The 13,039-nt window shown below is 47.3% G+C and overlaps 1 protein-coding gene across 2 annotated transcripts in view; it reads left to right on the top strand.

Moving 5' to 3' along the window:
- Positions 1–3,015: 3,015 nt before the first annotated feature.
- CANX (calnexin) overlaps positions 3,016–13,039 on the top strand; it is a 32,831-nt gene continuing 22,807 nt past the window's right edge. The window contains exons 1-5 of one of the 2 annotated variants that reach the window (XM_003279553.3): positions 3,016–3,212; positions 10,168–10,341; positions 10,747–10,820; positions 11,635–11,693; positions 12,759–12,900. In XM_003279553.3, the coding sequence (XP_003279601.1) occupies positions 10,171–10,341; positions 10,747–10,820; positions 11,635–11,693; positions 12,759–12,900 (446 nt within the window). In that variant the 5' untranslated portion in view covers positions 3,016–3,212; positions 10,168–10,170. The remainder of the gene's footprint in view (positions 3,213–10,167; positions 10,342–10,746; positions 10,821–11,634; positions 11,694–12,758; positions 12,901–13,039) is intronic. The other variant, XM_003279554.4, reaches the window with a different exon arrangement.

The following is a 13,039-nucleotide window of genomic DNA, read 5'->3' as shown; positions in this document are numbered from 1 at the left end:
ACAGGCATGAGCTACCTCACCCGGCCTGATTCTTTGTAGAAAAAAATCATATGCATGTTTAAAGAAAGTGTCTTTTTTTTTTTTTTTTTTTTTGAGACAGAGTCTGGCTCTGTCACCCAAGCTGGAGTGCAGTGGCACAATCTTGGCTCACTGCAACCTCCGCCTCCCGGGTTCAGGCGATTGTCCTGCCTCAGCCACCCGAGTATCTGGGACTATAGGCGTGCACCAGGCGTGCACCAGGCTAATTTTTGTATTTTTAGTAGAGAGACGGTTTCACCATGTTGGCCATACTGGTCTTGAACTCCTGACCTCAGGTGATCCACCCCCCTCAGCCTCCCAAAGTGCTGGCGTTACAGGCGTGAGCCACTGTGCCTGGCCAAGAAAGTATTTCTGCTTCTAGAGTTTCAGGTCCCCTCTCCAGCATTAACCTTTCCTAGCAGTTTCTTGTGTTTCTTTCTAGTAAGCTTGTTTGGCCAAGCTTACATGTATGAGAATACATCTCCCTTTTCAGTATGAAAGGAAACACACCTTTCTCTGTGCTTTTTGACATAACATTTAATCTTGACTGTTGCTCCATGTCAGAATGTAAACAGGCTGTAAACCTCTTGTTACTGCACTTCCCTTTATTGCTTTTCACAGATACTGTGTTTTTACAAATTGAATGTGGCAACCCTGCATCAAGCAAGTCTATAAGCACCATTTTTCCAACAGCACGTGCTCACTTCTGGTCTGTGTCACATTTTGGGAATTCATATAATATGTTTTCATTATTATTATATCTGTCATGGTGATCCAGGTTGTTACTATTGTAATTGCTTTGGACTGCACAAACGGTGCCCATGTAAAACATCTATTTGTTTTTATTATTTATTTAGAGACGAGTTCTCACTCTGTTGCCCAGGCTGGATGAAATGCAGTGGCCCGATCTTGGCTCACTGCAGCCTCCTCAATCAGGAGTCAAGGATACCCCTGCCTCAGTCTTCCTAGTGTCTGGGTCTACAGGTGTGCACCACCATGCCAGGCTAATTTTTTTATTTTTATGTTTGTAGAGACAGGGGTCTCACTATGTTGCCCAGGCTAGTCTTGAACTCCTGGGCTCAAATGATCCACCTGCATCAGCTTCCCAAAGTGCTCGGATCACAGGGAGAGCCACCTTGCCCAGCCAATTCTTTTTTTTTTGAGACGGAGTCTCACTCTGTCGCCCAGGCTGGAGTGCAGTGGCGCGATCTCGGCTCACTGCAAGCTCCGCCTCCCAGGTTCACGCCATTCTCCTGCCTCAGCCTCTCCGAGTAGCTGGGACTACAGGCGCCCGCCACCAAGCCCGGCTAATTTTTTTTTTTGTATTTTCAGTAGAGACGGGGTTTCACCGTGGTCTCGATCTCCTGACCTCGTGATCCGCCCGCCTCGGCCTCCCAAAGTGCTGGGATTACAAGCGTGAGCCACCGTGCCCGGCCCTCGCCCAGCCAATTCTAACCTCTTTGCCAGTCCATTCTGAATGGAAGCAGTGCCTCCGCCTCAGAATCCCACTGAATTCTCCATAGTACCACAGTCTTTTGGCACTTACCTTTGCAGGAGTAGCTCTTTTGCTCACAAATGTGGTTCCTGTAACTACATTTTAAGCTCATTATTTGGATCATGTAGCATCCAGAATTTTATTCTGCTTTGAATAGCTGCTTCCCCAGGTAGACAGGAAACCAAAATTCTCCGACACAAATTTTGGGGCTGAGGGGAGGCGCCGTGGCTCACGCCTGTAATCCCAGCACTGTGGGAGGCCGAGGCAGGTGGATCACCTGAAGTCAGCCTGGCCAACATGGTGAAACCTGTCTCTATTAAAATACAAAAATTAGCCGGGCGTGGTGGCAGCCGCCTGTAATCCCAGCTACTCGGGAGGCTGAGGGAGAATCGCTTGAACCCGGGAGGTGGAGGTTGTAGTGAGCTAAGATCGCACCACTGCACTCCAGCCTGAGCGACAGAGCAAGACTTCGTCTCAAAAAAATAAAAATAAAAAAATAAAAAAAATTTGGGGGTTGAGGATTGGATGACACTAACTCATGCAAACACCAAACCCTGCCTTTCTTCCCCTTCCAGGTGGCAAGAGGGCTTTTCAGATCAGTGATACATCCGCTGATTCTAGTGTTTTCCACCCTAGTATTCAAGCCTTTGGGTGTCCAAACAAATAGAGAACAAGAGATCAGGATCTCTAAAGGTCTAGAAAAACCCTGGGCCACTTCCATTTTGTGAGGTTCTCAGCATACTGAAAACTGAAGATATGCTAAGAGTGGGTTACTAAAATGGTGGCGTATCTTAAATCTTTCCATAGCACCATCCTTTCTCTCGTCCCGTCATCCCTGTATCTCTCTGCCCTGATCCCTAATCTCACTTCAGGAAACATAAATTGAAAGTTCAGATAACCTCGGATTATATTATTCTGGACTGTGTGTTATGCTGGGCGACGAGGCTGCGCAGGCTCTTGGGCCGAGCCATGACTCTGCAGGAACTGCGGCGCCGGCTCACACAGCGCGGAGCAGTGCACGCCAGACCGGCCAGGCGCTCGCGCTGGGTTCTGCTCACGCCCGTAGGGGCCCGCGTTCGCTGCAACGGGCCCTCCTTGATGGCCGATCGTCGGACTCCTACCCCTTCTGCCGGCTGCCGTTTGCGCCGTTAGCGAAGGGCGCGCGATGCGTCCCAAGGCTCGGCTCCAGGAACCAGACGGGTGAGGGCTACTGGGGGTTGGGTTGGAACGCCCGGAAGGCACCACAGCAACAGACGCGGGAACGCCTGTTAAGCCAGCCCCGCCCCGGGACGCGCGCGCCCAGCGGTCTCGATCCAGCGTGGCCCGCCCCTCACCTCCCGCCCAACCAACAGCCACTTCCTGCCTCACTCCCGGCCAATCTTCACACTCCACGAAGAATAGCCGTAGGGGGCGTATGGGACGGTGCGTAGAGCGATGCCCACGCCGGCCAACCGGATGTCGGGGCTTGCGCGGTGGGGCGGGACTTGGCGCCGGCTGTGGCTACTCAGGGGCCAGGGGCGGGCACAGGGCCGGGCTTCGTGCGGTGGGGCTCGCTCGCGCGGCAGCGGTGGCCGAGGCCTCTTGGTTCTGCGGCACGTGACGGTCGGGCTGCCTCCGCCTCTGTCTTTACTGCGGCGCGGGGCAAGGTGTGCGGGCGGGAAGGGGCACGGGCACCCCCGCGGTCCCCGGGAGGCTAGAGGTGAGAGGGGAGACCTGAGGGCGTCCTCGGGCCTGTGAGGACCCCGGGGGGCTGGGAGCGCCTCTGCGGCTGAGGGGTCGGGCGTGGCCGGCGACTGAGGGGTCGGGCTGGCTCTTGAGGGCCCAGGCCCTGGCCGACGCGCCCGCCGTGAGCGAGGAGGCCGGAATGCGGGCCTCTTTGGTTGGGTTGCGGGCCCAGGCAGCGCCGCCGGGGTCGGGAGGCGTGGCAGGTGGCCCGACAGCCTTCTTTGACCTCTGGGAAAGCTGACTTATTCCTATGGCTTTGCTTCTAGGGCTTTCTTAGGCCTCTTTGCCGGCTGCCTGGGCAGCCGCGAGGTGGGCTGGAGTAACTGGGTAAACGTATGGAGTGGAATCGGGCCTACTAGGTACCCCTAGTAGTAGGGAAGGGTGGTATTAGACCGAGAGGGAATGTTTAGGACTAGCGTTACAGTTTAAAATTTGAAAATCCAAAGCGGAGACTGGACCCTGCCTCCCTGAAGAGAAAGGGGAATGTACCAGAAGGAGAACACGCAGTGGTTGAGAAACTTAGAAGTTACAGCACCTATTCTGGAGGCGAGTAATCCATTTGGAGAGGGACAGGGCGTTAAAAGCAGGAAAGCACCCGAAAGCTCATCTAGTGCATCTCTTTTTACAGTGGAGGCCTAGAGGTATGAAATGACTGGCCCAAGGTCATGCGATTAGTTACTGATGGTGCTGGGATTATAGTTCAGGGATAGGCCGTGCAGTGGTTAACGTTAAGGCCCTGACTCAAGTTTTTCATTGGTCATTGGTTGCTCTGGGAACTTCGGCAGTTTTCTTACCCTTTGTGCCCCCGTTCTTGTCAAGTAATGGATATAATAATACCTGATGGATTTGTGAGGATTAAATTAAGATATGTATACAATAAGACAGGGAAGTCCGACATTTAGTAACTGCTCGATAATCATTGCAATACATTATTATAATCTGAATGCCTTTGGACCAATACACTGCCATTCTAGTGAACTGGTTCAGTCCTGTTTCGCAGGACCTGAAGTCACAGTTATGGTGATGGAAGAAACCGGGCATTGTGTATTAACTGCTGGGCATGACACAGTGATTGCTGGTTGAGGGAAGTTAAACTAAGCTTAATATTAAAAGATTAACAGGACGAGGTGAACCATAGTTAAGTCTTTTTACCTCTGATTTAGGAAATGGAAGATTTTGCTTAACTTTTTAATAAGTAAATCTTTTTAAGGGGGAAGAATTTTATTGATCTTTAAAATCATTCTGTATCTCAGTCTTTTCCCAACATTGTTTGAGGGTCATGAATAGAATCAACTGCCATATTGATCAACTGTTGTACATTTGGTATAATTATACTTAGAGCAGAGGTCAAGGACTATGTGGGAGTTCTCCTTTGCATCAACCAGGGTGCACAAACAAGCCAGGTAACTGGATCATGAGAATGCTCGAATGAACTGTGTATGGGGGTCACTGTTGCACAACAGAAATTTTCTGACTTATCTGCAAATGGGTGTCAGCATTCCCCCACACCTTGCTATCTTTACTCCCCAATTCATTTAGCACATTATCTTCTCAGGGCCACAAGGGATAAGTGTTTTGACAGAAGTCGTTGCTGCCGTTTTGGCAATCACACTATTGCATGCTTTTAGTTAGAGTTCTGTTTGCCCTGGAAGACAGCTTAAGCGGATGAAATGGCAGTTGGTGAGCATGAATTGCAGGCTCATGAAACTTGAATCGTGGGCCCAGTGTGGTAGCTTTTTTTTTTTTTTTTTAGACGGAGTCTCGCCCTGTCACTCAGGCTGGAGTGCAGTGACGCGATCTTGCTCACTGCAAGCTCCACCTCCTGGATTCACGCCATTCTCCTGCCTCAGCCTCCCGAGTAGCTGGGACTACAGGCGCCCGCCACCACGCCCGGCTAATTTTGTTTTTGTATTTTTAGTAGAGACGGGGTTTCACCGCGTTAGCCGGGATGGTCTCGATCTCCTGACCTCGTGATCCGCCCACCTCGGCCTCCCAAAGTGCTGGGATTACAGGCATGAGCCACCGCGCCCAGCTATGTTTTGTATTTTTTGGTAGAGACAGGGTTTCACCATGTTGACCAGGATGGTCTTGATCCCCTGACCTCGTGATCCGCCCGCCTCGGCCTCCCAAAGTGCTGGGATTACAGGCATGAGCCACCGCACCCAGCCCAGTGTGGTAGCTTTTGTACCACTTTGGTTTCCGTAACTTCAAAATAGGAATGAGAAGTCTCCTGGGTGCCTCACCTTTAGGGGGCAATTGGGAGGGGCAGATAACATGGTGAACATGAAACTACTTTAAAAAGTGTAATGAATTGGCTGGGCACGGTGGCTCTCACGCCTGTAGTTTGAGCACTTTGGGAGGCTGAGGTGGGCGGATTACTTGAGGCCGGGAGTTGGTAACCAGCCTCGCCAACATGGTGAAACCCTGTCTCTACTAAAAATACAGAAAATTAACCTCTAGCTATTTGGGAGGCTGAGGCAGGAGAATCACTGAACCTGGAAAGTGGAGATTGCAGTGAGTGGAGATGGTGCCATTGCACTCCAGCCTGGGTGACAGAGTGAGACTCCATCTCAGAAAAAAAAAAGTATAAACTGTGCAAATAGAATATGCTGTTCATAATTCCTAGGAAATAATAAAAGTACCTAAACAGTTAAAACCTATACAGCTTTTGGTAAAACTTGTCAGTAAAGTCCTGGTTGAATTATTTGTTGCTCCAACAGATGTACTTTTTTTTTTTTTTTTTGAGATGGAGTCTCCCTCTCAGGCTGGAGTACAGTAGTGTGATCTTGGCTCACTGCAGCCTCCGCCTCCTGGGTTCAAGCAATTCTCCTGCTCAGCCTCCCGGGTAGCTGGGACTACAGGTGCCCACCACCACGTCCGGCCCGGTTTTTTGTATTTTAGTAGAGACGGGGTTTCACCGGGTTGTCCAGGCTGGTTGCGAACTCCTGAGCTCAGGCACTCTGCCTGCCTCAGCCTCCCAAAGTGCTGGGATTACAGGTGTGAGCCACCGCGCTCAGACTTACTTATGTTTTTTTTTTTTTGGAGACGGAGTCTCGCTCTGTCGCCCAGGCTGGAGTGCAGTGGCACAATCTCGGCTCACTGCAAGCTCCGCCTCCCGGGTTCACGCCATTCTCCTGCCTCAGCCTCTCCGAGTAGCTGGGACTACAGGCGCCCGCCACTATGCCCGGCTAATTTTTTGTATTTTTAGTAGGGACGGGGTTTCACCATGGTCTCGATCTCCTGACCTCGTGATCCGCCCGTCTCGGCCTCCCAAAGTGCTGGGATTACAAGCGTGAGCCACCGCGCCCGGCCCTACTTAAGTTTTTAGAGACGGGGTCTTGCTCTGTCATCAGGCTGGAGTGCAGTGGCGTGGTTATTGCTCACTGCAGTCTCAAACTCCTGCGGTTATTGGTTCAAGTGATCTTCCTGCCTCAGTCTCCTGAGTAGCTGGATCTACAGGTGGATGACGCTACTCTCAGCTAATTTTTTTTTTAAATTTTTCATAGATACTTCGCTTTGTTGCCCAGGCTGGTCTCGAACTCCTGAGCTCAAGCGATCATCCTGCTTCCTCCGACTCCCAGAGTTCTGGGATTACACGCGCGAGCCACGATGCCAACCAGGAGACCAGAAATTAAGCTCAGCTTTCTTTCTCTCCCTTCTTCCCTCCCTCCTTTCCTTCCTTCCTTCTTTCTTAAAACTGTGGTATCTGTGAATTGCTTATTTTACTTAGCATATTGTCTTCAAGGTTCATCCATGTTATAGCCTGTGATGGGATTTCCTTCTTTTTTGAGGTTGAATAGTATTCCACTGTATGCCTATACCACATTTGGTTTAATCACTCATCCATTGATGGACATTTGGGTTGCTTCTGACTCTTGGCTATTGTGAGTAGTACCGCTATGAACACGGGGCTGCAAATATCTGAAACTCTGCTTTCTTTTTCTGTTTGTTTGTTTGTTTGTTTGTTTGAGGCAGTCTTACTCTGTTTCCCAGGCTTGAATGCAGTGGTGCCATCACAGCTCACTTTATTTTTTATTTTTTTGAGACAGTCTCACTCTGTCGGCAGGCTGCAGTGCAGTGGCATGGTTTCAACTCACACTGCAAACTCCACTTCCTGCGTTCAAGCTGTTCTCCTGCCTCAGCCTCCCGAGTAACTGGGATTACAGGCATCTGCCACCACGCCCGGCTAATTTTGTGTTTTTAGTAGAGACAGGGTTTCTCCATGTTGGTCAGGCTGGTCTTGAACTCTCGACCTCAGGTGATCCACCTGCCTCAGCCTCCCAAAGTGCTGTAATTACAGGTGTGAGCCACCACGCCCAGCCTGCCCAGCTAATTTTTGTGTTTTTAGTAGAGACAGGGTTTTGCCATGTTAGCCAGGCTGGTCTCGAATTCCTGACCTCAGGTGATCTGCCTGCCTTGGACTCCCAAAGTGCTGGGATTATTGGCATGAGCCACCGCGCCTGGCGTATTTTTTTTTTTTTTTTCTTTTTTTTTTGAGATGGAGTCTCTGTGGCCCAGGCTGGAGTGCAGTGGCGCCATCTCGGGTCACTGCAACCTCCACCTCCCAGATTCAAGCGATTCTCCTCCCTCAGCCTCCTGAGTAGCCGCGGCTACAGATGTGCGCCACCATGCTAGGCTAATTTTTTGTATTTTAGTAGAAATGGAGTTTCATCATGTTTCCCTGGCTCATCTCGAACTCCTGAGCTCAGGCAGTCTACCAGCCTCCCAAAGTGCTAGGATTACAGGCGTGAGCCACCCCACCTGGCCCAACGGCTCACTTTAGCTTCAACTTGTCAGGCTCAAGCCTCTCCTACCTTAGCCTTCTGAGTAGCTGGGACAACAGGTGTGTGCTACCATACCTGGCTAAATTTTTCTTTTTTTGATTTTTTGTAGAGACAGGATCATGTTTTTTTGTTTTTTGTTTTTTTTGTATAGACAGGGTCAGACTATGTTTATGTTGGTCAGGCTGGGAAATAAGATCTTAATAGAGGGAGTTGAAGATTCTTGGGGGAATAGCACATAGAGCAGCTGTAGAGGGAGAGGGTGCTGATTACTAGCTAAAAGACTTAGAAATTTTTGCAGACATGGACTCATGATAGTTTTTGGGTGATGAGTCTGTCTTGTTGTAGGATAGCTTGAAAGAGGAGAAGGAAACTAGAGGCCCGGTAATATAAGGTCACATTAAGTATCCTGATGTCAGTAATGGAGAAGAATGAAAGACTAGGATTGATTGGGTGACTGTGTGGGCAGAGGACGTGAGGAAAAAAGGACATCTTGTGTGTGTGTGCACACACATTTCTAGTTGTGTATCTTCTACTTGTTTTCTCCCCCACCTTTTAGCTGTACTTTCTCAGGCCCAAAAATGAAAATTTACCTGCTACCAACCACATCATCTTGTGCATCTTTGTAGCTCAGTTTTTATTTCTTTAGGTCTGTGGTCCTCTGTGGAAAGAGAGCCCACTACCACCCAAGACACGTCTAATATAATACACAGGGCACTTACGTGGTTAGAAAATAAGAGATAAGCCGGGTGCGGTGGCTCACTCCTGTAATCCTAGCACTTTGGGAGGCCGAGGCAGGCAGATCACGAGGTCAAGAGATTGAGACCATCCTGGCCAAGACAGTGAAACCCTGTCTCTATTAAAAATACAAAAATTAGCTGGATGTGGTGGTGCACACCTGTCATCCCACCTACTTGGGAGGCTGAGGTAGGAGAATCACTTGAACCCAGGAGGCAGAGGTTGCAGTAAGCCAGGATAGTGCCAATGCACTCCAGCCTGGCGATAGAGCAAGACTCCATCTCAGAAAAAAAAAAGGAGCTTGTTTTGGCCAGGTGCGGTGGCTCACGCCTGTAATCCTAGCACTTTGGGAGGCGGAGGCGGGTGGATCACCTGACCAGCCTGGCCAACATGGCGAAACCCTGTCTGTACTAAAAGTACAAAAATTAGCCAGGCGTGATGGCGGGTGTCTGTAATCCCAAGTACTGAAGAGGCTGAGGTGGGAGAATTACTTGAACCTGGGAGGCGGCGGGTGCAGTGAGCTGAGATGGTGCCACTGCACTCCAACCTGGGCGACAGAGGGAGAATCCATCACAAAATAAATAAATAAAATATATAACTTTTAAAAAGTAGCTTGTTCTTAGTTTAATATTCTTGTTGAGTTCTAAAACGCTAATTTGAAAACATGTCTATTGATGATATTTGAGAAACAGTATCCATATTAAGCCTTTAATGTGAGAGGAATTATCTTCTGTGTTAATTATTTTTTTTTTGAGATGGACTCTTGCTCTGTCACGCAGGCTAGAGTGTAGTGGCGTGCTCACTGCAACCTCCACCTCCTGGGTTCAAGCAATTCTCCTGACTCAGCCTCCCAAGTAGCTGGGACTACAGGTGCCCGCTGTCACGCCCAGCTAATTTTTGTATTTTTAGTAGAGAATAGTTTCGCCATGTTGGCCAGGCTGGTCGTGAACTCCTGACCTAGTGATCCACCTGCCTCGGCCTCCCAAAGTGCTGGGATTACAGGCGTGAGCCACGGCGCCTGGCCATCTCTGTTATTTCATTGTAATGTTTTAAGAGGTACCCCCTGTAAATTAGTGTATGAAAGGGCTTTTGTCTGTTGTAAAGCACTTTACAAATGCAAAAGTTTGTTGGAAATTGTATTTGAATGCCCCACATCTGTGTAACCAATTCTCTCTATATGAGAATGTTTGTGTATGTTTCAGTTTTATTTTGAAATTTTCTAGAAATGGAATCTTTTAACTGATTTTAGGGAAACCCTTTAATCTCTCTAGGCTGCCTTTATCTGTGAAATGAAATGTTATTTTTAGCTCTGCGATTTGAAAGCTTTAATTTTAAATGAGAGAGGTTAGTGGTCTTCATAAAGTTTGATAGGTGGCAGTACATTTAACTGATTTTGCTCTTTATGTGTAGATCATGGAAGGGAAGTGGTTGCTGTGGATGTTACTGGTGCTTGGAACTGCTATTGTTGAGGCTCATGATGGACATGATGATGATGTGATTGATATTGAAGATGACCTCGACGATGTCATTGAAGAGGTAGAAGACTCAAAACCAGATACCACTGCTCCTCCTTCATCTCCCAAGGTTCGAAATGGTCTTTGAATCTATTCCTTTTACCTCTTGAGATGATAAAATTATGAAGTTAGCCAGGTGCAGGGAAATGTAGTCTCAACTACTCAGGAGGCCTAGGACAGGAGTGTGAGTCCAGCCTTGGCAACACAGGGAGATATCATCTCTAATAAAATATAAAAGAAAAACATCGTGAAGATAAATTTGGAACGTTTTCAAAGGGAAAGCAAAATTCGCTAAAATACTTATTGATCTCTCTGGCAGCCCTTGTCTTGCTAGAGCCCAATTATATGGGTTGAATTCGAAGGCCAGCTATGAAATTTTTGTGACAGTTGAAAGCAAACCAGGAGAATAGATTCTAGGTAAAAAGGCATGTTGCTGAAAATTTAAATTTTTAATTCATTTATGTATTTAACACAGGTTACTTACAAAGCTCCAGTTCCAACAGGGGAAGTATATTTTGCTGATTCTTTTGACAGAGGAACTCTGTCAGGGTAAGTGTTTTCCAGAGAAATATATCTTAGAGGCAAATATTATGTAAATAAGATGGGATAGTAGATTCCTTTTTGGATAGCATCTTATATAGTGAAATGTCTGACTTTATTTTATTTTATTTATTTATTTTTTGAGACAGAATTTCACTGTTTTGCCTGGGCTGGAGTGCAATGGCGTGATACCGGCTCATTGCCACATCCATCTCCTGGGTTCAAGTGATTCTCCTGCCTCAGCCTCCCAAGTAGCTGGGATTATAGGCATGCGCCACCATGCTAGCTAATTTGTGTGTGTGTATGTGTGTGTGTGTGTGTGTTTTAGTGAAGATGGGGTTTTGACAAGTTGGCCAGGCTGGTCTTGAACTCCTGACCTCAGGTGATCCACCTGCCTCAGCCTCCCAAATTGTTGGCATTAGAGGTGTGAGCCACTGCACCTGGCCTGAAATTTCTAACTTTAATATGTTCAGTGTTAACATCCATGTAGGAAAATAGTCTTTTGGAATTTGTTCCTTTTATTTCCACTCCTTTTCCTCCCCCACTTTACCCTATATTTTGTTCTTTGATTGAGGAAAAAATTTTTCTCTTGATGTTAAAACATCAGTGGAATTATCTCATAGGTTTGGTACTTTTTCATATAGGTTTGTGAGTTGAAGATAATGTATTATCATTAGTTGTGTGACAGATTTAAAGGTTGGAAGTAGAGTGGTTAAATAGGCTAAGAGCAGAATAGGTCCTACTTTTATGAGTATTTACGTAATTTTCCCTAGCAAGTCAACTGTCATTTTAAGACTGATCTTGGGATTTGTGTTACTTACAGGTGGATTTTATCCAAAGCCAAGAAAGATGATACCGATGATGAAATTGCCAAATATGATGGTGAGAATTCCATTTGGTTTAGATATAATAGCAGATACAGGTTTGACATGTTGTCTCCATGGCATTTCCTAAGACTAGTTTAAAAGGAAATAGTAAGCTTTAAGATTTTTCCAGCTGGGTGCGGTGGCTCACGCCTGTAATCCCAGCACTTTGGGAAGCCAAGGCAGGCGGATCACGAGGTCAGGAGATCGAGACCATCCTGGCTAACACAGTGAAACCCCGTCTCTACTGAAAATACAAAAAATTAGCTGGGCGTGGCGGCGTGCATCTGTAGTCCCAGCTGCTGGGGAGGCTGAGGCAGGAGAATGGTGTGAACCCGGGAGGCGGAGCTTGCAGTGAGCCGAGAACGCGCCACTGCGCTCCAGCCTGGGCGACAGAGCGAGACTCTGTCTCAAAAAAAAAAAAAAGATTTTTCCATGGAAGTTTTGCCACCTTTGTGTGTTGCCTAATTTTTTAAAAATTTTATTTAAGGTTCAGGGGTGCATGTGTGTGTGTAGCCTTATATTTAATAGGATTAGATCTGTTTAATCACCTGTGGTACTGAATGTTGGAAATAGGTCATTTCTAGACAGTGGTATAATACACTACAGTTTTAAAAAGCCATGTCCTAATAATATTTGCCAAATAAAGTGTGTTTATTTATTGTTTATTTACTTTTTTGAGACAGAGTTTCACTCTTGCCACCCAGGCTTCTGGAATAGAGTGGCGTGATCTTGGCTCACCGCAACCTCTGTTTCTTGGGTTCAAGCGATTCTCCTGTCTCAGCCTACTGAGTAGCTGGGATTACAGGTACCCATCACCACGCCCAGCTAATTTTTGTGTTTTTATTAGAGATGGGGTTTCACTATGTTGGCCAGGCTGGTCTTGAACTCCTGACCTCGAGTGATACGCCTGCCCTCAGCCTCCCTAAGTGCTGGGATTACAGGTGTGAGCCACCACGGCTGCCCCAGTATAATGTATTTATGCAACTAGGAGGTGTTTTTGTTTTTGTTGTTTTTTTTTTGGCATTTAAAGGACCTTCAGAGGTAGAGTTAAGCAGTGGAACTTTTTTGTGTTGTCTTGTAGGAAAGTGGGAGGTAGATGAAATGAAGGAATCAAAGCTTCCAGGTGATAAAGGACTTGTATTGATGTCTCGGGCCAAGCATCATGCCATCTCTGCTAAACTGAACAAGCCCTTCCTATTTGACACCAAGCCTCTCATTGTTCAGTAAGTGAAATGCTTGTTGGATAAAAGCTTTCTACAAAGGGTCATCTTAGAAGATATTATACAACTTTTACTCTATGTTAAAAAATTCTGAGATTATGTAAGTGGTGGTAGGGATTTTTGGGTGAATTTAAACACTTTG

This window comes from Nomascus leucogenys, chromosome 2 (genome assembly GCF_006542625.1).
Source record: "Nomascus leucogenys isolate Asia chromosome 2, Asia_NLE_v1, whole genome shotgun sequence".
Classification (NCBI taxonomy): Eukaryota; Metazoa; Chordata; class Mammalia; order Primates; family Hylobatidae; genus Nomascus; species Nomascus leucogenys.
This window is presented reverse-complemented; position numbering and strand designations above follow the sequence as displayed.